This window comes from Mastigoproctus giganteus, chromosome 1, assembly GCF_048544385.1.
Source record: "Mastigoproctus giganteus isolate SK-2022 chromosome 1, ASM4854438v1, whole genome shotgun sequence".
Lineage (NCBI taxonomy): Eukaryota > Metazoa > Arthropoda > Arachnida > Uropygi > Thelyphonidae > Mastigoproctus > Mastigoproctus giganteus.
The window spans coordinates 174377117-174402615 of record NC_143575.1 but is presented as its reverse complement, the minus strand read 5'-3'; the positions used below and the strand labels follow the sequence as shown (position 1 = coordinate 174402615).

The following is a 25499-nucleotide window of genomic DNA, read 5'->3' as shown; positions in this document are numbered from 1 at the left end:
TTTATTTTGTGAAAATCATGAATGCCATCTATCCTTCCTCCCCAAATCCTCAACAAGATTTACACTTTAAGAACCACTTTCAGAATAAAAGCATTAGTTTAAAAAAAAAAAAGTGTAAGAAAATTTTCTATAATTCTTGTTTCTGATTTTTCAGATGCTTTCTACAGTGAAACTGAGGAAGAAAGTGAAGAAGGAAGTCCAAGAAGCACACGATGTGGTAAAAGTATAAGCAGTCGAGAAGGTTCTCCTGGATCTGGATCTTTATCTTCTGGTCATTCAGCAACAAAAGTCATTATCAAAAGCAAACCTCTGAAAGAGACAACTCTATCATCTGGTATATATTTTAAGCAGATTGATAAAAATCATTACCCAGAATATAAAAGAAAACATTCAGATAAAGACAGAAAAAAACTACAAGAAGATCATAATGACAGGAATAAATCAGAAGATAATACTCAAATGTTAATAAATAACAGTATGACTAAGCTGCTTAGAGTGAATGGCAGTGAGAACTCAGTCCCTTTCTGCCATATGCCATCATGTAATGATATGGAAAAACCGAGTGATTCTAGAATATTTCGAATAGCATATGTTAGATCTTTAAGTTGTGCTGAGACAACTAAGGGATGTGAAGAATTTGGAGCAAGAAGCATGCCTCGAAAAATGAGTTACGAAGAAAATTACCACAATGAACTTAGATCGGGGGGAAGTAATGGAAAATGCATTAAAGGAAATAGATATTCTGGTGTGTGGTCTTCATTGGACAGTAATGAATTTCAGAACTATTCAACTAGCTCATTGGGTCGACAGCGTGCTGTTGTAAAAGAGATAACTCCTGGTCTTGTAGCTAGGATGGCAGGATCTTACAATAATCTTAGTCAGAAACAGATCCCTAACTTATCCTCCATGCCTGATGGACGGAGATACCGAGAAGAGTCACCCTCTCCAGGTTATGTTGCAAAAATTTCTGGCTCTTTTGAAAGAGCAAACCATTTAACCAAATATGAAGTAGGTCCATCTAAACTGTCAGCATTAAATGTGGGAATAGAAAAAAATTCAAGCCTAAGTTCCTCTGATCAGTTATATCAGACTACTTCTGTGTGCACCTCTCAATATATTAATGATTGTAATGGCAATAAGATGGATGCAGTTACAAAATCTAGTCAGATACCTAGTGAAAACCATGGTGGTGATGTTTCAACTTCTATGACACAAAAAAGTGAAATCTTACAGCAACCCTATATCAGTATGCTAGATCGAGAATATCACAGACTGTATGGAAGAAAAAAACCCTCAGCAGTATTTCCACCACAAAAGGAAGTTACTAAAGAAACAGCTGTAGAAAATTCTCAGACTGCATGTAATTTAAGACATGGGATACATCCAGATGAACAGTATACAAAGGATAGGCAAGATCTCGTATACTCTTGTTGGCCTGATAAGAATCCTTGGAAAGGAACAAATCAAAGCTTTCCTGAATCATTTAAGCTTCCTTATCATCTTCACAAATCTTGTAACTTATCACAGAAATCTTTAGAAGAAACCCAAATTCAAGGTAGTAATTCTAGAGACTTTCCAAGACGACGTCTTGCTAGTTCTCCTTGTTATATTGCAGCACTAGAAGACTTCACTAATTTGAATGCAGTGCAGAAGGTAAATATATCTGCATCTGACTGCAGGGAAGCATATTCAAATTCTAATGATATATCAGAAGAATTTGACAATTCAGAACAAATTTCTGGCTTTGTGGAGTTTTCATCCAGAAGTGATCTGAACAAATATGCTAATGGAAATGAAAAGAAGATGGACACAATTCCTGAAATATATCATGAAACTGGTAATCTTAAAAATGTGCATCCAGAAATTTCTCAGAAAGAGGTTACAGATCATCATATAGGAAAACACACTTTAGGGTTTAAGTTCTTTGGTTCGCCAAAGTTTATGAAGAAGCTAAGTTCACCAAAGCCAGAAAAAAAGCAATTTTTAAAAAATAAAAAAGCAAAAGATGCAAAAAAAATGGAAGAAAAAGAAAATATGTTAGAAAGAAAATTCCTTGGATCACCTAGACTTGCTAGGGCATTGTTTGGTCCACATAAAAATGAACATAAAAGTGTGTGTACGGCATCCACTGCTGTACAAACAGATGTAATTAATGATTCTTTACATCAGAAATCACACATGGTCATGGGCCACAAATCTGGAATTATTGATTTGCACTCTTGTGTAATAAGTGCAGATAATGAAAATTCTACTGATAGATTTCACGCTGAGATTTTTGAAGAGGGTTTAAAAAGTAGCAGCAATAGCAGTTTGAACAGCAGTGCTTCAGGAAGTGCAGTGTCATCAACTGGAGGTTCCCATTATTATGTAGAAACCAGAATCAGGCCCCAAGTTACTATCAGTCTTCCATTAGTAACAGAGATTAGTTTAGATGAGAAATCAGATACATCTGAAACTCTCCGTGCACCAATGAAGCCAACAATGGGCGTTTCGATGCTCGGTAAGAGACGAACGCCTAGTGTTACCGACAAAGTATCTGGGGAAATGCCATTACCAAAGCCTTCAACTTCATTCAGTTCAACTAAGAGTGATCGAAATAGCCCCACAGAAGTTCAAAAAAGTGCAGTAGAGCAGGGTGAAGTTTTACTTAATGTCAGTGAATATGAACAAGGTAAGTTTTATATCAAATTATTTTACATATAGCACAGTAAGAAAAAATTAACATTTCAGATGAATAATGGAACCCAATAAGAGTGATATTATTGTTTTTATTGTTAGTCTGAAATGTGCACAACCTACTTATGATGTATTATGATGTCCTGATACTTTTCTCCGCTTTGCATCTGTTAAGATTAGTCCATGAAATAGAAAAATATTAATAAATTTTCAGCTTTCATCAGAAATCACTGATGAAAGCTGTTAAGCCTGATGTAGTGAAGTGGTTAATGTGGGATTGCAGTAGTACTCACTAGAATTGATTGTGGTGCAAGCCTATGTGACTGTTAAATACCTTTAGTGATTATATTCTTGTTAAAATGATTAGTCAGAATCCTCTGTCTTATGTGGTTGGGCTGGAGTATAAACAGAGTATTTTATATTAGAATATTTCTCCTTATTTTTTTTTTTTTTTTTTTTATCAGTAGTACTGTAATGCAAGCACTGAAAAACCAAAAAATAATAACCACAAACAGCAGTAAGTTTTTTTATTTGTTTTTTAATATGAATTATGCTGGCCAGTTTTCACTCCCCAGCATTTTAGAAACCTATAATGCTTCTGCAAATAGATGTAACTTTTTTATTATGATTGCAAGAATAAAAGCAACACTGTTTATCCCCAATTTCAAAAGTAATCTAATCTTAAACACCATTAAACTCCCTTTTTATTTCTGTCATGAGACTTCTTTGTTCCCATCATAGCCATCATATTCAAACAGTGGAAACACTAAATACAAGCCAACCAAAAATTCTCACAATGTTAAAATTGCTTATAAAAGTAATTTTGTCTTTCATCCCATCAGGTATCACAGATAACTGGTGGGGGCTCCATTTTCACTTCCACCATAAAACTTCTAAACCACCTCCTTTGAGAAGAAGCCGTGTATCTTAATTATGTTTTAAAGAATACATTTTGCGGATTTATTCAGCTTTTAGCAGAATAGTACTGGTTACCTTTGAGGCCTGTGATGTTGTTCTCTTGTTTCAGTTGCAATCTCTAGCCTCACCAGCATAAATTGTGTATTATTCCTGCTCAGGTTTAAGAATTCTTTCAGTTTCAAGTTTTCTGGTCAAGCTAATGACCATGCATATCCTAGTTTAGTATTGTTTTCTTTGATTACAGGTTTATTTAAATATAACTTTTCACAAATAATACATTCTGGCATGATATTTTTGTTTTAAAATTTCTTATTCAAGTTTCTATCAAGAGGGTGCTATCTTTGATTATTGTACTTTGTTTCAAGGCTCTCCTTTTGGCTTTCAGCTCTGCATCCCATAGATACTTAGCAGTTTAGGGTGGACCGCAGCTTCTAATTCCCAACCCAGTGGATGAATCATGGTTACTGAAATGCTATGTCCTTTTCTTTGTTCCCCAATGCCTTGTGGTTCCTGCCGAGATGCGGTTCCAGTGGACAAAGTTCTACTTTTATCAATATTTAGGAAAATTGTGTTTGATTCATATTTAATTTTTGATATGAGAATTTTATTTTTCAGCTTTTTGTCCTGTTCAGTTGCACTTGATTGGCAATAGTGACATGGTATTTCAGCAGGCAAAAGTAACTATTCATTGGTAAAAATTATGAAACTGTGTAAAAAGGGAAACTTGGGATATTTTATTTATGCAATACAAAAAAAAAAAAAAAATATATATATATATATATATATATATATACATTTATTTGCAGAAGTATTATAAGTTTTTAAAAGCTAAAGCTAAGTTGTGAGAACTTTGTGTAATCCTTTCGTTAATCACCCTTTGATTTTATACTTTAAATTATCAAATTCCTTATAGCTGCAAATCATGTGTGCATTGTCAATAGTATTTGCTTTTTTCCCCCAAATGTTGGTCATACTCTCTCTCTGTATAGTGAGCATGATCAACATTTGGAAAACATGGATGAAAATTCCCTTGTGCTCTCCAGCTTCATCATGTTCCTACCCCTACAGTCTTCTGAAGGGGATCAACACAAGAACAAGTTTCTCCAAGGGTTCTCCTCAAAAGACATGGTGAAGAACATGATTTCATGTGACATAAACATGGTTAAACTTCATTTGTCCTTGTTTCTTCTACTTTGTGTGAGTTGGGTGGCTGGTTCTTGTTGATTAATAGCTTACAGCTTGTCTAAAATAGTTTCTTGAAATCTTTTGTCTTGTTTGTGTGTAAGAAATTGTTTATTCTGGTCTCGCTATTGTTTTATTTAAACATTTTGAAAATCACTTGATAAACTTCACCTGTTGTTTTCTGTTAATGTATGAAAGAAACAAGAGACATTTTATGAAATGCTTTCTTAAATTCTCTTCTGTAATATGAAAAATCAGCAGATAATATAGAAGGCAAATTGAAATTTCATACTTTATCATATTCAAAAGCATGGCATGCTGGGTTTGATTTATCAGATCTACCATATGTGGTATCTTTTTGTTGTTCTGCTTTAGCCTTACTTTGAATCTTCTCTATGGCTCACTTAAATGGGGAAAGTAAATAGGTTCTACTACACCCTCATGGATGTAGTATATTTGGCCTTTAGTGGCTATTTGAAAATGTGCTTTAGAGATCTATGCCTGGAAAAGAAGATAGGCTATGGTGAAGCTTTTGGCTACTCTAGCTATTTTTTCAATGATTGCAGGGAAAAATATAACAGTGATATTACTTCTATTGATAATTTGGAAGGTTTGTTATGGTTTTGTCTACTGTTATAGATGCAACCAATGTCAATGTCATTAACAGTTTCAACAAGTCCCAAACTTTTCAAAGTATTAACAGAAACAGTGTTACTATCCCTTATATCCCTATAAAACTATGGATTGATAATCATTGTTCCTGAAAATTTCTAGCCTTAGGACTAGGCTCCAGATGACACTTTTCACTTACTCTTTATGAAATATTAAATATTTATTTGTGTGAAATTTTTAGATGGATATTTAAGGAAGGGAGAGAGCATGATGGATTTCAGTTTGAAGTGGAGGTTGTTCACCTTTCTCTAGTCACATTCCTTTTAAAATATTTCCATGGTAGTTTCAAAATTTGTAAATGAGATACATTGTCAAATTTTGGGATGCCCTTCTCACCTCCCTAGTTAAAAATTCCTGATTTGTATGGTGAAAAAGAGGATATTCCAGTTGGGTGTTCAGAAATCTGTGAAACTTTTGCCTTTGCTATGTCAGACAATCCATATTTCATCAGAATACCAGCCCCACAGATCAAATGTGTAAGTAAAGGGGAACAAACATAATTGAGAGTATATTTGCCATGAAACCTGCCACAGGAAAAGACATATGGTTTCCCCATGCTCATTCTCCCCTATTTGGAAGTGTATTTATTTTTTGAAACTAAAAGTTTAGAAGACATCTGTAACTAATAATGGCATCAATGTCTACTTGACAACCATGTGACAGTGTCTACTTTACAAGCAAACGTGAATGTAGTGTACCTACATACCTGCCAAGCGGTGTTCAGAAATCTGTGAAACTTTTGCCTTTGCTATGTCAGACAATCCATATTTCATCAGAATACTAGCCCCACAGATCAAATGTGTAAGTAAAGGGGAACAAACATAATTGAGAGTATATTTGCCATGAAACTTGCCATAGGAAAAGACATATGGTTTCCCCATGCTCATTCTCCCCTTTTTGGAAGTGTATTTATTTTTTGAAACTAAAAGTTTAGAAGACATCTGTAACTAATAATGGCATCAATGTCTACTTGACAACCATGTGACAGTGTTTACTTTACAAGCAGATGTGAATGTAGTGTACCTACATACCTGCCAAGCGGTGGGTTCGTCCATTAGTGAGACAGTGTCTACATGATAAGCATGTCTTGGCATGTCTATGGACAGGGGGTGGAGATAATTGCCTGCAAACATATATTCTGTATTAGAGTTCTGATTAGACATTTTTAGAATTCCATAGGTAGTTTTCCACCAATGACTGAGAGATCGTAAATTGGCAGAGGACAAATTGTATTCAAAATATTTTGCCTGCTTTAGTTGATTTTTGTTGGGAGTATTTTAAGAAATGCTGAATTTTTCTTTCTAAGCATGGTGCGTGGTCCTTAATACAAATCTGTGTTTCTCTGTATCTGATAAAAGATCTAAAATTTTTTTATTGTAGTTTTTTTTTTTTTTTTTTTTTTGAGACTATAATACGAATTTTTTTCATTATACTTTGGTATGTTCATTATTTTCATTATACTTTTTTTCATTATACTTCATAGTCTCCAAGCCCATAGGCTTGGAGACTATGAAGTTTTCCATAAAACATGGGGGAACTTAATGAAAACATTTATGGTGAAATTAATCTAACTATTTTTGTGAATAAATTCTAGAGAAGAAGATTCTCCAAACCTGGGACCATTTGTCTCCTTGCAAGATGAGTGCAATCAAGAAAGGCTACTTAAACGAGTCATCCTTTGGCACCTGGACAACTGTAGCCCCTTTTTCTAGGCATAAAGTAGTTACATATTCTGCCTAACTTATGGAATCAAGTTGATGTAATTGAATAATGCAATCAAATCCATTTTTATATTTTTTGACAGATACCTTGGTTCTTCAGTTGGATATGCATTAATATTGCATTAAGGTCCCCTATGATGCCTGGGGTGGATGAAATCTATCCAGTTATATTAAGGGAGGCAGCAAAGGAAATGAGCAAACACTTAGCCATAATTCTGGGGGCATCTTTGGATTCAGAGAGGCATCTGTGGACTGGAGATGTGTGAATGTATCCCCAGTTCACAATGGGGATCAAAGGGTGACATGAATAATTACAGAATTATTAGCTTAACTTCTATTCCAGGAAAAATAATGGAGTCACTGGTTAAGGAAGTGATGCAGGACCATCTAAACAGGAGTGAAGTTATACTTCAGTCATAACATAGGTTCATTAAGAGAAGATCTCGTACAACCAATTTGATTGGATACTCTGATGCATTGACAAAGAAACTGGATGCAAAAAATAATTTTGATAATATATACTTAGATTTCAGGAAAGCTTTTGCTACTGTTGCACATGAAAGACTGCTACACAAATTGGAGCAGGGTGGCAATAAGGGCAAGTTACAGCTATGGATAAAGGGATTGTTGAGGTTAGTGGGAGGGGGGGAGAGAGAGAGAGAGAGAGAGAGAGAGAGAGAGAGAGAGAGAGAGTAGTTATCAATGGACTACTGTGATTACTGGAGTTCCATTGTTGTTTTCTGCATTTATTAATGATATTGATGAAAATATGTTAGGCGTAATGTGTAAGTTTCCAGATGACACAAAGGTTGGCAGGGTGGTTAATGACAGTAATGAAGGTGTGCTGCTGTAATAAGATCTAGAAAAATTAGGCAGATGGGCTGAGAAATGGCAATTGAAGTTTAACATTAACAAATGCAAGGTTGCTGCATATAGGTAGCAGTGCCAGATTAATGTACTACACTCAGGGTAGTGGAAAATGGAAAGGATCTGCGGGTAATAGTGCAGCCAGGTATGATATTCTGTGTGAAGTTCAGGCAGGCTACCAGGACAGCTCATGGGTTTTTGTCAATGATATACAGGAATTTTGCTAGCAGGGATAAGGAGTTGATTATCCCATTGTGTAAGTCAATGGTCAGGTCATATCTTGATATGACCTGACCATTGACTTACACAATGGGACACAATGACCATACAGGTCTGGAGACCTCATTTTAGGAAGGACGTCGACTGGGCCTCTTCACTGAGCTGCTGGAGCGGGTACAGAGAAGGGCAATAAGATTAGTGAGGGGAACAAAGGAGTGCTCTTACTAGGAAAGGCTTCAGTTCTGCCAGTTGCAGTCTGGAGACTATGCACCTGTGAGGTGATGTGATTGAGGTGTTTAAGACTTTCAATGGCTTGAGCAGACTCAGTGCAGATGGGATTCTTCCTCTTGCTCAGACTATGCCCACATTGAGGCCATAAATTCAAATTGAGGAAGGATGGTGCTGATTAGATGTGTGGAAGTTTATCCTTAGCCAATGGGTGATTGATTGCTGGAACATGCTTCCATCTGTTGTGGAAGGATAGTTTTAATAAACTCAGGGAAGAGCTAGACAAACTGCTGGAGGGGATAGAGAGGTGAAAAGAGGTTTTTTTTTTTTTTTTTGCTGATGATGTGTAAGTTTGCTTTTCTACATCAGTTGACAATCCTAATAGTAATACAGTTAATCTGGATTAATTGGGAAGAGAGATCAGTCAGATTAAACAATAATCTGGATTAGTGAAGCAAAAAGATAGCTCTAAAATAAAAAAAACTTAGAACATAAATAAATCGAAAATTTAATGATATAGGTGATGCTGATGAAATTAAATAAAAAAATATATCACTGTAGAGGCGTTATATAATTAAAAATTATAAAAAGACTACATTTATCCATCGATAGAAGTCTGAACAGACCTCTGTTTGTTCTTTAATTAGGATCTCCCTCACAGTTCTTAGGTTTTCATAATACCCCCTGCAATTTTTGATTTTTTGAAGAGTCCACATATTAATTACTGCATCAATGTCATCTCTTGCAGAGCTAAGAAGTTTCTTCTTAATTGTAGATTCTTGTAGTTCTAGTTCATTATCTGATTCTTCTTCCATTGCAGAATCCTTAATAACATCTGCAGCAATATCTTACTGTTGTCAGAAGCTGAAATCCAGGATATCCTTCTCCAGCTGCCCTCAACACAGTCTGAAAGTCCTCTTGCTCTACTTCCTTAAAGTCAATATCACCATTTGTATTTTGCAAGAGTGTTTTAAAGCCATTCATTAAAGTTTCCTTTTAGTGTTCCTCCATGCATTGGCCCAGTTGAAGATAGCAGACTTGATATTGTATGATTTGATATTTTCCAGCATTCTTCCTCTTGTGTCATCTTCTTCCATTCTGTCTTCCAAAACTACCATCACCTCACCTCATCAAGGAACTTGTGCTTGTAGAGCCTCTTGCAGGCCATAGTGATACTCAAGGACCATTGGACTGCATTAAGATAGTTGTGTTTGGCACCAAAGCCAAGCACTCTATTTTACCATCCTTACTGAGCATATTTTCAATATTGTCAAGAATTAGAAGTGCTGTAATCTGAAAATTTCAACACTTCTTTCTGGTAACTCTCTCTACTTCAGGTAAAACTGGTTATGGTAGTGGAAAATGGAAAGGATCTGCAGGTAATATTGCAGCCAGGTATGATATTCTGTGTGAAGTTCAGGCAGGTTACCAGGACAGCTTATGTGAAACAAGCATTTTATGAGTTGTAGTAGACAATGGGCAATTTATGCATACAGTTTTTTAATGCCCTTGGATTCTTATCCTTGCTGACCACAACAGACTTTAGCTGATGAATTCCATCTGCATTGACACAAAGAAGTGCTGAAAACTTTCTCTTTTTTTCGCCCTGGTTTATTGCTCTATATGAGAGGCTTGTGTATTTTCTGGTAGACCATGCCCAAACAGTCCTGTTTTATCAGCATCATATATTTGAGAATAACAACGACCTGATTGTATTATTATTTCATTTAATTTTTTCATAAATGGCTCAGCTCCTTCAACATCGCCACTTAGGGTTCCACCACAAATTTTTCTATTAGTGATATTGTGCCTTTGTCTAAATTGCCACAGCCATTTTGAACTGCAAATAAAATTGTATAACTTCAAATGCTTTGCAAACTTTTCTGCTACTGCTGCTGCCGCCTTTAGCTCAACACCACGCATGCCAGCTCCACTTGATCGTTGCTGTGAATACCACTTAATTAGCACATTAATAGAGACATACGATGCAAGAAAGCAAGCTTATACGCATCAGCCAAAAAAAAAAAAAAAAAAAAACCTTCAAATTTCACATCTAGTTCTGCCTTGAATTTATTTAAGCTATCAACTTCCACGACAGATGGAAGTTTGTTCCGGCAATCAACTACCCACTGGCTAAAGGCAAATTTCCACACATCAATTCGACAACTGTTCTCTATTTTAGTTTATGCCCTCTCAGGTTTGTAATCTGAGCAAGAAGAAGAATCCTATCAGCATTGAGTCTGCTCAATCCATTCAAGGCCTTATACACCTCAATCAGATCGCTTCGCAGGTGCCTAGTCTCCAGATGCTACAGTTTGCAGAACTTAAGCCTTTCTTCGTAAGAGCATCCCTTTATTTCCCTCACCAGTCTTGTTGCCTTTCTCTGTACTCTAGCAACTATACATCCTTCCTAAAATGAGACTTCCAGACCTGTATGCAGTACTGAAGTTGAGGCCCGACTATTGCCTTATACAAGGAAATAATCACCTCCTTATCCCTGCTTCCAAAATTCCTGTATATCATTGACAAAACCTCATGACCTACTGTGGCAGCCTGTCTGCACTGCTCAGAAAACTTCATATCTGACTGCACAATCACTACTAGGTCTCTCATTCTCAACTACCCTGAGCGTAACACCACACAGTTGGTTGTTACTCTGGGGTTACTGCTACCCATATGCAGTACTTTGCATTTGACAATGTTAAACTTTAGTTGCCACTTCTCAGCCCATCTGCTCACCTTTTCCAGATCCTTTTGCAGCAGCATACTGTCATTACTGTTATTAACAACCCTGCCAACCTTTGTATCATCTGCAAACTTTGACATTAAGCTTGATATACCTTCATCAATATCAATGATAAATATACAGGGTCCAGTCACATTATTATGACTACCTACCTAGTATCAGGAATATGCGCCTTTCACAGCATGCACCACAGCCAGCTGCCGTGGTAGGGACTCAATAAGTCTGCGGAAGGTTGCTACGGGTATCTGTGACCATGCAGACTGCAGTGCAATCCGGAGTTCCTGTAGGTTCCTTGGTGGAGGATTCATCCATCTGATGTGTCGATTGAGGTGGTCCCATAGATTTTCAATTGGGTTAAGATTCAGGGAATAGCTTGAAATCTTTGTCGTACTCCTCAAACCAATCGCTGACAATTCTGGTGCTATGGAATGGTGCATTACCCCTGGGGAACACAGTCAACGTGGACGGGTGTACCTAATTGGTGACTATCGATAGGTAACCATTTGCATTCGGGGTGCCCTCCAGAGGTATCAGTGGACCCAAGCCATTCTGTGAAAACATTCCCCAGACCATAATGCTGCCCCCACCAGCCTGACTTCTGCCAACAATCGTCTCTGGGTGTCTGTTCTCGGAGGTTTCACGCCTAATACGCCACCGTCCATCCACTTGGTGGAGCAGAAACCGTGACTCATCGAAGAACGCCATCCGTTGCCACTCAGCTGGGGTTCAGTGTCGGTATTGCTATACAAACTGACGGCATTGTTTGCGATGAATGGCCGTCAGCATTTGTGCTGTCACCAAGCATCAGCTCTGGAGCCCAATGCACAACAGGGTTTGCTGCACTGTCGTGTTGGAGACCTTTCTGGTGGCTTGCGGTTCATTTGGACAGCCAGTTGAGCAACAATAGCGTGATGATCGGTCCTGACCAACCGTTTCAGCAGATGTTCACCTCTGTGATCAGTGGCGCATGGAGCTCCACAATTGGCACATCGGGTATCAAAGCTGTCCCATTCGTCCAGTCTTGATTCACTTTCACCACTGCAGCACGTGAGAATTTCAGAAATTCTGGCACCCCATCCCGATAGCCGATTATCATGCCTTTTTCCAGGTGTGATAGGTCACGTGCTTTGCCCGTGACAGAGGCTATTACTGTGTTCACAGATGCCAAACATCAAGCCTTATATGCTTGCAGTGCGTGAACTTGACACGTGCACTGTATGATTCGTGTGAGATGTCTGCATTGGGGGTGGTATTAATATTATGACTGCAAGCATATAAGCTGTACAAAACAACAGTGGGCCCAACACTGAATCCTGGGGACACTATTAATAACATTAATCCACGAAGAGCTGTGTCCATTCATTACCACTCTTGTCTTCTCCCACTCAACCATCCTTTTATCCATTGTAGCAACTTGCCCTTAATGCCATACTGCTCCAATTTGTATAGTAGTCTTATGTGCAACAGTATCAAAAGCTTTCCTGAAATCCAAGTATGTGATATCAAAATTATTTTTTGCATCCAGCTCCTTTGTGACCACATCATAGTATCCAATCAGATTGGTCAGACAAGACTTCCCCTTTACAAACCCATGCTGTCTTAATTATTACTGCAGTCTTGTCTAGATGATCCTGCAATGCTTCTTTAACCAGTGACTCCATTATTTTCCTTGGAACAGGTCTGTTAGTTAATTACTTGTCACCCTTTGATCCCCCTTTGTGAATTAGAGATATATTTGCACATCTCCAGTCCATTAAAACCTCCCCTGAGTGCTCTTATAATTATGGCTAAGGGTTTGCTTAGTTCCTTTGCTACCTCCTTTAATATAACTGGATAGATCCCATCCACCCTAGGTGCCTTTCTTATGTTTAATTTCAACAAATCCTCCTCCACTTTGCTCTCAGTTATTTAAATTATTTAATCAAAATCATTTAATTCCCCTGTCAGTGTGTGATAAACATCTGGCCCTCTCCTCCTTGAATAACTCCTCATGTGTAAATGTATATGCAAAATACTCACTTAGTTGGCAGTTATCTGAGAATGATCATCTACATTCAAACCTTTGATATCAAGTGGACAAATCTGATGCATCGCTTTACTTTTAGAGTTCATATAAATAAAGAAGTCTTTAGCATTAGTTGAGGCATATGATGCAAGAAAGCAAGCTTATACATCATTAGCCAAAAAAAAAAAAAAAAAAACACCCTTTCCATTTCGCCGATCTGGTTACTCAAATGTTTGTCTAGTTCAGCCTTAAATTTATTTAAGCTATCAACTTCCACAACAACAGATGGAAGTCTGTTCCTGTAATCAACTACCCACTGGCTAAAGGCAAATTTCTGCACATCTTTTCTAAAACTGTCTTTCCTCGATTTGAATCTATGCCCCCTCAGGTTCTTAACCTGAGCAAGCAGAAGTATCCCATCAGCATTGAGCCTGCTCAAACCATTCAAGGCCTTCTACACCTCAACCAGATCACCTCGCAGGTGCCTAGTCTCCAGATGCTGCAACTTGCAAAACATAAGCCTTTCTTCGTAAGTGCACCCTGTTGTTCCTGTCACCAATCTTGTTGCCCTTCTCTGTACTCGTTCTAGCAACTCTACATCCTTCCTAAAATGAGGCCTCCAGACCTGTACACAGTACTCAAGGTGTGGTCTGACCATTGCCTTATACAAAGGGATAATCACCTGCTTGTCTCTGCTAAAAAATTCCTATATATCAGTGACAAAACTTCATGATCTGCTCTGACAGCTCATAGAACTTCATATCTGACTGCACAATTACCCCAGGTCTTTTTCATTCTCCACCTCCCTGAGTGTAGTACCACCCATTTGTTACGTTTCTCGTGGATTACTGCTACCCATATGCAGTACTTTGCATCAGTCAATGTTAAACTTCAGTTGCCACTTCTCAGCCCATCTGCCTAATTTTTCTAGATCCAGTTGCAGTAGCATACTGTCTTTAGTGTCATGAACAACCCTGTCAACCTTTGTATCATCTTCAAACTTGGACATTAAGCCTTCATCAATATCATTGATAAATACACAAAACAACAGTGGACCCACCTAACCCTCGGGGACTCCATTAATAACATTAGTCCACGTAGAGCAGTGTCCATTTATTACCACTCTGCCATCTTCCACTCAACCATCCCTTTATCTATTGTAGCAACTTGCCCTTAATGCCATACCATTCCAATTTGTAAAGCAGTCTTCCATGTGCAATTGTATCAAAAACTTTCCTGAAATCCAAATATATGATATCAAAATTATTTTTTGCAGAAGTTAAACTAACAGGCCTATAATTATTTGTGATACCCACCCTTTGCATCCCTGTTGTGAATTGGGATAAATTTGCACATCTCCAGTCCATGAGAACCTCTTCTGACTAGGGCTTACAATACCAGGATTCCGGTCATTTTTTTCCAGTTATTCAAATGCCGGTATTGATACAAAAATAGCAGTTTTTCGGTACTAATTTAAAAAAAAAAAAAAGTTTATAATTTAATCACATGAAGTTTATAAAATCACCTTTATGTGATTATGCGTCCTTATCTCTACTAGCAATTGTTCGATAAATCATCGATAGGACACCATGGGCCTTCCTTGCAACCTCTCCACAATTCTCAGACAACTTCATGTATGACCGTATCATAACTCCCAAGTTCCATTTCTCCACTACTGACTTTAGTTCAACCCCATCAGGTGTATAAGTTATTTTGGGGTCACTGTTCTCCAGGTGTAAGACCTTGCATTTTGCTGAATTAAAGCATATAGCTGCCACTTTTCTGACCATCCTGGAAGTCTATCTAGGTCACTCTGAAGAAGCTCTGCTTGGTGGCGATCATTAACTACTCTACTGATCTTTACATCATCTGCAAGTTTAGAAAAAACTTGCATCACACCCTATATCCCTTCATAGATGTCATTTAAGATAATCAAAAACAACAGTGGGCCCAATACTGATCCTTGGGGAACCCCACTTCTTACATTTACATTAACCCAATCTGAAGAATAACCATTTATCACAACCCCCTGCCTGGTGCCCGCAAGCCATCGTTGCTGTCCATCTAAGGATTTTCCCTATGATTCCAGCCTGCTCCCAACTTATAAAGTAACCGCTCATGTGGGACTGAGTCAAATGCTTTGCCGATATCTAAATAAACAATGTCGAAATTATTCTCTAAATCCAGCTCACGAGTGACCTGTCAAAATGACTAACCAGGTTTGTTAAACATTATTTTCCCTTTACAAAACCATGCTGTGTCTCCTACAGAATTCCATTTCTATCTAAATGATCCTGAATTCCACCCTTGATCATTGCATCCATGATTTTCCCTACTACTGAAGTTAGACTGGCCGGTCGGTAATTTCCCGTTACACTCCTAGAACTGCCTTTATGTTCCAATTTACACCAATCCAACGGAAACTCTCCTGAGTCCAGTGATGCTCTCACAACTAACCTTAATGGTTCAAGGCACTCACTTGCCACCTCCTTATAGGGTATATGCTATCAACCACAGGAGCCTTACTTGCCTGTGGGCACAAAAGTTTTCTCATAAATCAACACGTGAAATTTCAACATCATTAATTACATTTTTTTAAACTTCACTCCCATAATTTCGCATTGACGTGAAGGGTTTTTCTTCTGTAAATATCGATGCAAAGTAACTGTCGGGTTCATCTGCAACATCAGTTGGAGTATCTAATACTATCTCACGCAATTACATATGTCTCCGATCTGATTTGTCTTCTCTTCTTTGCATTTATATATGTGAAGAATTCCTTAACTGCACTCTTTGCTCTCTTTATTCCTTATCCCCACTCTTTGCTCTCTCCCAGACTCAGTAAAGGTACTATAGTGAAAATTATACTTTGCTGAATAAAACATCTTTCTCCTTCAGAAAATGATGAACAGAATTCAACCATGGGAAGACAAACATGGAACAGAACATCAGTGTTCTGCAAATTCTTTCCAAAATAAGAAATTGCCCAACTCCAATGAGATTTTAAAAGATGAACTTGAATCGGAAATTAATGAAATACTTTTAACTATTTTTGCTGAAAAAGTTCAAAGCCTAGAAAATATGGACTGAGATCGTCTACAGTTATCTCAGTACAATAGTATTAGAATAGAATCCGAAAGGGCGTTTTCTGCCGCTAATCAAATACTGTATGTATCAAAATTAGATCCATTTTAAACGATTATACTATCGATTGCTTATGTTTCTTAAGAGCTCACTTTATTCGGACATGTAGTGTGGATGCTTAAACATAACTAAACTTTGCAGTAAAAATAAGTATTTTTTTGTTTTTAGAATAACTGTATTTTAATGATTTTTTTTTCAGAATATTTTATTATTGCAATAAATGTTTATTTAAAACTTGAATTCAAGTAATTACAGTACTTGTTTTTTCCTTATTTTATTGCACCTAACTGTGATCAAAATTTATTGAGAAAAATGTTTGTTTTTGGAATAGTGGTATCCCGGTTTCATAAATTAAAAATACCGAAATACCAGTATTAAGATTTTGACCAGTATTGTAAGCCCTACTTCTGACTCTAAGGATGCTCCCATAATTATGGCTAAGGGTTTGATTACTTCCCTTGCTGCCCCTGTCAATATAAATGGATAGATTCCATCTACTCCAGGTGCCTTTTTTTTTATGTTTAACTTCAACAAATTTGTCTTCCACTTTGCTCTCAGTTATTACAAAATTGCTTAGCTCTCTATTAGAGTCTGATAAAAATCTGGCATTCCCCTCCTTGAATAACTCCTCATTGGTGAATGTAGATACAAAAAACTTATTCAGTTTATCAGCTACTTGAGCAGGATCATCAATAGTCGAACCATCTACGTTAAGTGGACCAATCTGATTCATCCCCTTCCTTCTAGAGTTTACACGCATAAAGAACTGTTTGCTGTTTTTCTTTGCATCCTTTGCCAAAGATTTCTTGTAATCTACATTTTCCAGCCTAACCTCATTTGTGACTTGATTACAGACTAGCTCTATATACCATAGGCTTCTGTGTCACCTGATAATTTATATGCATCCCATGCATTTTTCTTCTCTGCCATGAGTCTCATTAGTTCATCTGACATCCATTTGGGTCTAAACCAAGAACAGTATTTCTTAGTTGGAACAAAAAGCCTAGTAGCTTCCAAGATTACTTCATTGAATGCTTCCCATTTAGAATTTGCTGTTGGTAACATCATCAGTTGGTCCTCCCACTGTATAGAATTTAAAAAAATCTCCGAGATCACTGTAGTCACCTTTACAAAAGCAAAAACTCTTCTCTTTACCCTGGACGGTAGTTACATCTTTAAGGAAATCCCACAACAATACACTGTTGATCACTGTCACCTAATGGTTCTTTATCTGCAAATTCTTAATGCATGAATAATCACTGCTGATAATCAGATCAAGAGTATTACTCCCTCTGGTTGCCCCTCAAAAACAGTCATCGAATAAATCCACAAAACTCTTGCTACCGTGCGAATGACCAACCCCCCCCCAAGTTCCAGTCAATATCTGGAAAGTTAAAATCCCCCATTACAAGACATTCTGATTTACTGGCCCACTCTATTTCTCTGCCCAACTGTTCGTTGTACTCATCAGAGTGCTTAGGCCTATAACACACTCACACTCTGATTTTCCATTTCCCAGTGTTATGTCACACCAAACAGACTGAATATTGCACTGTCCGCCTATGTTAACTGGATGAACTTCCTTGCATTTTGTGTGTTTCTTAACTAACAGCATAACTCCACCTCCCTTCCTACACTGTCTATCATTTCTGCACACATTGTACTCCCCAAATTCCAATTCTGCACTGCTTATATCTGTGTGACACCATGTCTCTGATATCCCAGCATTATCTGCCTTTGTTGCCTTGATCAGAACTTCAAATTCATCAAATTTATTTACTATACTTCTAGCATTGGTGTACATGCAGTCTTTGCTGAGTTTCTTTGCATCCTTTGCCAAAGATTTCTCATAATCTGCCTTTGCTTGCCTAAACTACTTTGTGATTTGATTACAGACTAGCTCTATATACCATAGGCTTCTGTGTCTGATAATTTATATGCATCCCATGCATTTTTCTTCTCTGCCATGAGTTTCATTAGTTCATCTGACATCCATTTGGGCCTAAACCAAGAACAGTATTTCTTAGTTGGAACAAAAAGCCTAGTAGCTTCCAAGATTGCTTTTTTGAATGCTTCCCATTTAGAATTTGCTGTTGGTAACATCATCAGTTGGTCCTCTCACTGTATAGAATTTAAAAAATCTCCGAGACCACTGTAGTCACCTTTACAAATGCAAAAACCCTTCCCTTTACCCTGGATGGTAGTTAGTTACATCTTTAAGTAAATCCCATATCAGTACAATGTGATTGCTGCCACCTAGTGGTTCCTTTATCTGTAAATTCTTAATTCATGAATAATCACTGCTGATAATTAGATCAAGAGTGTTACTCCCTCTGGTTGCCTCTCTAACATGCTGCTGTAAGAAAACAATCATCCAGTAAATCCACAAAAGCCTTGCTACTTTGCAAGTGACAATCCCAAAAGTTCCAGTCAATATCTGGAAAGTTAAAATCCCCTATTATAAGACACTGATTTACTGGCCCACTCTATTTCTCTGTAGAATTGTTAATTGCACTCATTAGAATCATTAAGCCTATAACAAACTCCTACCCTCAATTTTTGCTTTCCACATTTTGTGTACCCTCGTTTTTGCTTATGTCACACCATACTGACTCAACATTGCAGTGTCCATCTATGTCAACTGGATCCACTTTCTTAGAATTTTGCATTTCTTAACTAACAGGATAACCCTTCCTCCCTTCCTATCATGTCTATCCTTTCTGTTCACATTGTACTCCCCCAATTCCAATTCTGCATTCCTTATATATGTGTGAAACCGTGTCTCTGATATCCTAACAATATCTGCCTTTGATGTCTTGACCAGCACTTCAAATTCGTCAAATTTATTTACTGTACACCTACCATTGGTGTACATGCAAGTATACATGCACCTGTTCTTACTCTTAGTTACTTTAACATAGCCTGTGCATTTACTTGTTTCATGACCCCCAGCAGTTCCTGAAATCTCCAGCAACTTTCTTTTTGGGCTGCTGCTCATTCCAGTAGAAGCAGTGCATGAATCATTTCTGCCTCTGCTTGCAGCTACTGTTAATTTTATTAGTCTGTGAATCTCCCCCCAAGTTAGCAGTTTTCTGACCCACCTTGCATTGCCTTGATAGCATTCAACATTGACCTGTACTTATTAAGTAAATCCACAGATCTCTCCTACACTTATGCCATTAGTGCCAACTTGTACAATGATATCACCTTATATTTAATATCTGACACAGTCTGTTGGCCAAAACCAAATTTTTCAGCAATGTTTTTCTTTTCAGGAACACCATTTTAAGTTTCTGTCACTATTATTTTTCATTTCAAACAGAAATTTCGTGAGGCATGATAGCGTGAGCAGAGGAGTACATTTCTGGAGGTCACTGCCGTAAAATAAAATAAAACAATAAAAACTAAATTGCAGTTCCCAGTTTATTGGGCTTTTCTGTTAGTGCAATCTAATTATAGTAAACTCAATCTTATTGCATTTGCGATAATACTGATAGCTGTCGGTTTTTACTTTATTATGGTGAAATGTGTTTCCCCTTCCATGAAATCTTCTATCATATAAAAACGTAAATAAATTTTCAGAATCTTCTGTTCATTCCTATTTTTAATGTGCGAAATTGTTACTGCGTATCTCACTTGTGCAATTTGTGTGCCATGTTCATCATTATTGATTGCTTATCCTTTTTACTAAATATTTATATGTATATATTACAGTGCTATATTTACTGTAATATTTATTTATTAGAAATTTAAGATGCTTAAACCTGTGTTAGCAATTTTATTGGGGTGTTTCTAACTTTTTTTAGTGTTTACTTACCTTTTTTTTTTCTTTTTTTTTTTTTTTTTTTTAGTGCTCTGCCCCTATCCCTATTTTTTCCATAATCCCCATTGTTTTTAATGCACAAAATACCATAACGCATAGATTTTTAGGAACACGTGTACTGCATTATAGTAGAACTGACTCAAAGTATGATCTCAAATAGTTGACCTCAGATAGATGAGATTAAATTCAGAAGAAAAATAAGAAAACATTTAAGATGTGATCAATTTCCTAGTAACTTTGCAGATAGCTAAACAATCATTCCTGACCAAATCATGAATATCAGTGATCGAATCATTGGTTTTTGAAGTTGAGCATCCAGAGTGAGGATTGCCTGTAATGGGCAAGTGGTTCTCTTTAAACTTTTAAATGGCACCTTACATCCTCTCTGAAAGCTGTTTATATACATTTTGTAGGTTTCTGTAACATGTTTTCCTAATTTGAAACCAAAATTTGGTAGACTTTCACTTTTTGAAAAAATCACTCATTTTAAAATGTAATAAAACACATATTTGGGAACATGCTAATCCACACTGACAGCAAATAAGTGAGTCATTCATGCATTACTATATTTGGATTAGTCAGTGAACATGTTGCAACAAGTCATAAGTTGCTATGACACCATAATTTGAAGATATGAAGCCAGTGCTTAAACTTTTTGATCACATCTCATATACACTGCTCCACCATTAATATCCAGACTGCCCCACCATTAATATTTGGCATATCTCCAAATAACTTTTATTTATAGGAAAACTAATAACATTAGCTGAAACCTTGAGCCTTTATGACAGCCTCTAGTCTTCACTAAGTATTCTCCACCAGGTTTTTGTAAATGCCCTGTGATATTTTTTTTCCATTTGGCCTCTAAAGCAGTAACTAGTTCCGCTCATTTTTGGGGCAGGCCTCCTCTGATGCACTCCGTGATCTGATTAATCTCAGAGGTTCTCTATAGGATTGAAGTCAGGGAACTGAACTGGCCAGTCCATTACAATGCAAGCAGTATGACAGTCTACTTATACAGGTATGGGCCTTCCCTGACAAGCTGCCACAACATAGTAACATATAATTGTCCAGGATGGCCAGATAGACCTTGGCACATGGTTTTGTCCAGAACAAGCAAGGTCCCAGGCCAAACTATGAAACACAGGCCCAGACCATCATTCTACCTCTGCCAAACTTAAATGTTGAGACAATACAGTCCAGCAGGTGGCTTCTCCAGGCATCTGTCAGAACATACCATGACTTGCCACTTCAAAACATAGCTTTTAATTGTTCTATGATCCAAGAACAGCAGGCCTTACACCAAGTTGAATTGCATCTGATATTATTTGAGGTGATTAGTGACCTGTGGTAACCCATATCTTATCATCTGCATGACCATGGTAACCCATATCTTATCATCTGCATGACCATGGTAACCCATATCTTATCATCCATTATCCTTCACACTGTGTTGACATGTATCGTAGTCATCTCACTGAGGGGTGTGTGTGTGTGTGTGTTTTGACATCTACCTGAGTTACAAACAGATGAACCTTAGCAAGGCTCTCCTGTCTTGTTCCATCAGATTTGGAGGTTTTCAGGGTTTATTGGTGACAATTAATGATATCTGCATATGAAAGCAGACTGGTGCTGCTGTCATATGCAGCACCAGTCTGCATATGACAGCAGCACCAGTCAAAAAAAAGTTATTTTTTTAATTTTATTTTTTTAAGTAAGGATTTTAAATTTATTTTAATTTGTGAAGTGTGCCTAAAAATTTACCTTATTTTCTTTCCTCCCATTATATTTTATTTTGTTGATCCAATTTAGGGAATGAAGATGAGTTATCCAAATTCCTGAGAGTAATAAAGCAAGCCGATTTATCATTAGATGGAGTAGATCTAAGGAATAGGCGACACAGAACAATGCTTTTGCATTTTGATAATAAGCGTGTCAGTCAGCTTGCCCTGTCCCTCCGTGCTCTTCAGAGAACATTAAAAGTAAGTTCTGTTTTCCTCAGGCTAATAAATTAATATTGGTATAGTCAAAGTATTAGTTCAGAAATCTTTATATCAGTGAAATGATTTTAAATTGTTTTTACACATAGGAATTATTAAGAATTTTAACATTCTGCCTTGCTTATTAATGTGAGCAGTGTCATGATACTGTTTTTTCATAATCCACAAATCTAGAAAAAAAATATATTGATCAGTTATTCATGAGGTGCATGATGAATTAAGTTAGCAGTTTCTTATTTACCATGCACCCAGTACTCTATTAGCATACATCCAGTGATATGTACATTCCATGATGATGCCATTTGTCTCCACTGTAAACTTACACATGTGGATATAAATGTATAAAGCCAACTCAGTGTGTATGTATACATACAGAATTGGTTTTGCATTAGCAATACTCCCTTGTATAGGAAGGGACTGATCTCTGGCTCTGAGGTCTCAAAATCAGGAATGGCTGATGTAAGATTATAGTGGCAATCAATTTTTGAGTGCCTGCTAGGAAGATTGGGTGTGAGCATCACAATCTTTCTGAATTCAAATGTGGAATGATTGTGGTGGCAAGATGTGCAGGTGACAGTATCTCAACAACAAAGTGCTCCAATTCTGCAGTGTCACAAATCTTCTGTGACTGGCTTAACAGCACTCAAGCAACCAGCCTAAGGTCACGTGTAGGTGTCAACATGTGGTTGACACCCATGATCAGCATCACATGTCTCATCTCATAACATAGTACAATGGCTCAGCTACCCACTCATTATTACATACGAATAGCAAGGCCAATATCCACATGGACTTAGTGTTTAGTGTTACAGGTCAAGTGGCACCAAGGATCTCCTCCAACTCTGTATTGTGTACTTTTTGTGATGCAATACACACTCTGTAAATGTCAAATAGTGTGTAGTCTGTGCCAGGTTGTGCCAATGTGGTGTTCATCTGGCCTCTTAGCCATGGGAGCTCTGAAAAAACCTTGAAAGATTCCCCATTGCCCGAGGGGTGGGGGTTGCCTCCAAAAATCCGAAGGACTACAGGCTGATCGCCATCAGCTGTTACAGAACATTGCTTCAACCACAAGCCTCCCTACCTCCACACAGTAATCAAAGGCAGGTTTACTAGTACCAACCTACTTGACACATAAGAATACAAAGAACGCTCAGCAGCTGAGTGCAACTTGATGTCATCTTCTTTGATGTAAAAGCAGCATATGACTGTGTCAGTATAGATGCATTAATACTTATCTTGGAGAACTATTTCAATGTGACTGGTAATGCTCTAAGAATTTTACAAGCAATTATAAAACCTAGACACTGTGGCCAACCCCCTCTTTGCATCACAACAGGACTTTGTCTTATGTGGATTACATTAAATTCTACATAACATCATTTAATCCTAATCAAGCAGCTGGCCCAATCAAAAAATACAACTAGAAATGTATCTTGATTCAATCAGTCTAGAACTTAATCATGCTAAATCAGCTCAAATGACCTTTACAAACAAAAGGTTAAGGAACAACATACAAATCTGTATCACAGGGGAACCTGTAGCAAAAGTGATCTCCACATAAGGACTTAAGCTTAACGTGGGACGAGGGCCTCACATCTCAGCAGCATCTATGTGTCACCAAAATGAAGACTTATGTAGCAATGTGGCTGCTATGCTAAGAGCTCACAGAAATACATGATCCTCAACCTATCATCCGATATGTCCAACACACTGCCTTTATCCCATTCCATTATATTCCTCCATCATCTGGTCCTCAGTGCCCAAAACTTACTTCATCAAATTTCTCGGGTTAGAGTACTGGATCCTTAATAAAATAACAGGGAGATAGTATGCCATCTCTAGATCAGTGCTCTACTCCAATTTAGAAGTATGATGCCTTGGAAACAGCAGATTACTGCCCAAAGTATTCTAACACTCATAACTGGATGCAGAGACAACCCCAGAATGGATGATAGCATTAGGACTCCCAGGACAGCAGGACGCTGCCAGGCGGATCCTTGGCTTCCTCTTCAAACATGGTTAGACAGTCTAGGTCGCATAAGTACGATATTCCCCCGGAAACACTAACCAGCTTATCAACAGACTAGCAATTGATCTAGACAAGTTCTGTGACTCAAAAGGATACATATCAGAGAAAATACAGGGAACTTTCACTTGGATGGAGCTATGACATCTACTCCCACTGAAAAAGCTGTACCTAAAGTTGTTTAGTGTTAAATCGGCTACTGAAATTTGTAAATATTTCATATTTATGGCTGTTATTAAGTAAGTTGACCTTGTTACATCCACTGATTGTAAAAACTGATTCATACTTTCCATATTAGATAGTATGAATCAGAGCTGTAATACTCAATACATTCTACGTTGATATTAATATTTGTAAAATAAAAAGAGGAGTTTACCTCAATATAGTATGCAGAACACTTCCATATGAAACTCTCCAGAAATTAAAACGAAAAAATCAAAAACTTATATTAGAGTAAAAAATAAATAATTAAAAATAATTAAAAACCAATTTAACACAATTCAAATCAATTTAACATAATTAAAAATCAATTTAATGCAATTAAAAAGAATTAACGAAAATATTCAAAACTATTTTCCTTCCTGAAGCTGACAATGCTTTTCAACCGTATGTCGTGATCACAGGAATGAAAATTACCGAATAGGGTTGAACCTGAAACTTAAATAATGATTACTTGTCTTCGTGCATGCACATAAAGGTCCACGCATTGCAGATCAAATATGGCCGCCGAACATTAACAGAATTCTCGTGTAATTTAATTTCAACGGTTTCTGCAATTAATAGTCGCGTATAATTACGTTGAACGTTAAGTATTTTGGCCTCGTTAAATAAAAAAAGTGTTTTTCATTAATGGCATGAAAGGCTAATTCTGACGCTGCTGAACGAGAAGCACGAACTGAGGCTTCATGTTGATTTACAAGAATATTCAGAGAAAATCGCGTCGAGTCTTGGTAAGACGAGTCGCAATCACCCCAAGAAATGTTGTATACCAGATCATTAATTTGTGTTGCGAACGCGGAAAGAACCGAGTGATTGTTCAGTATAGTGTGTAATTTCCATATTGGCCTGCCCACAATTTTAAATTCAGTATCTTTAAAGAATCTATTAAGCTGTTTGTGCCACTGTTCAACATATGGAACAGAAATAAAGTATTTTTTGATATTACTATTGTTGATTGGTGTAGTATTTTGTATCCTATCCTTAGCCTGTACCCTAATTTGGTTTATTGTGGCAAGGGGATAACCCCTGTTTAAGAACCTGCTAGTTAATATT

General features: G+C 37.3%; 1 protein-coding gene across 1 annotated transcript in view; it reads left to right on the top strand.

Moving 5' to 3' along the window:
- Positions 1-25499, top strand: part of cnk (connector enhancer of ksr) — a 327711-nt gene that overhangs the window by 274632 nt on the left and 27580 nt on the right. Inside the window, exons 19-20 of the mRNA XM_090389913.1 lie at positions 155-2671; positions 22014-22183. Coding sequence (XP_090246039.1) covers positions 155-2671; positions 22014-22183 — 2687 coding nt within the window. The remainder of the gene's footprint in view (positions 1-154; positions 2672-22013; positions 22184-25499) is intronic.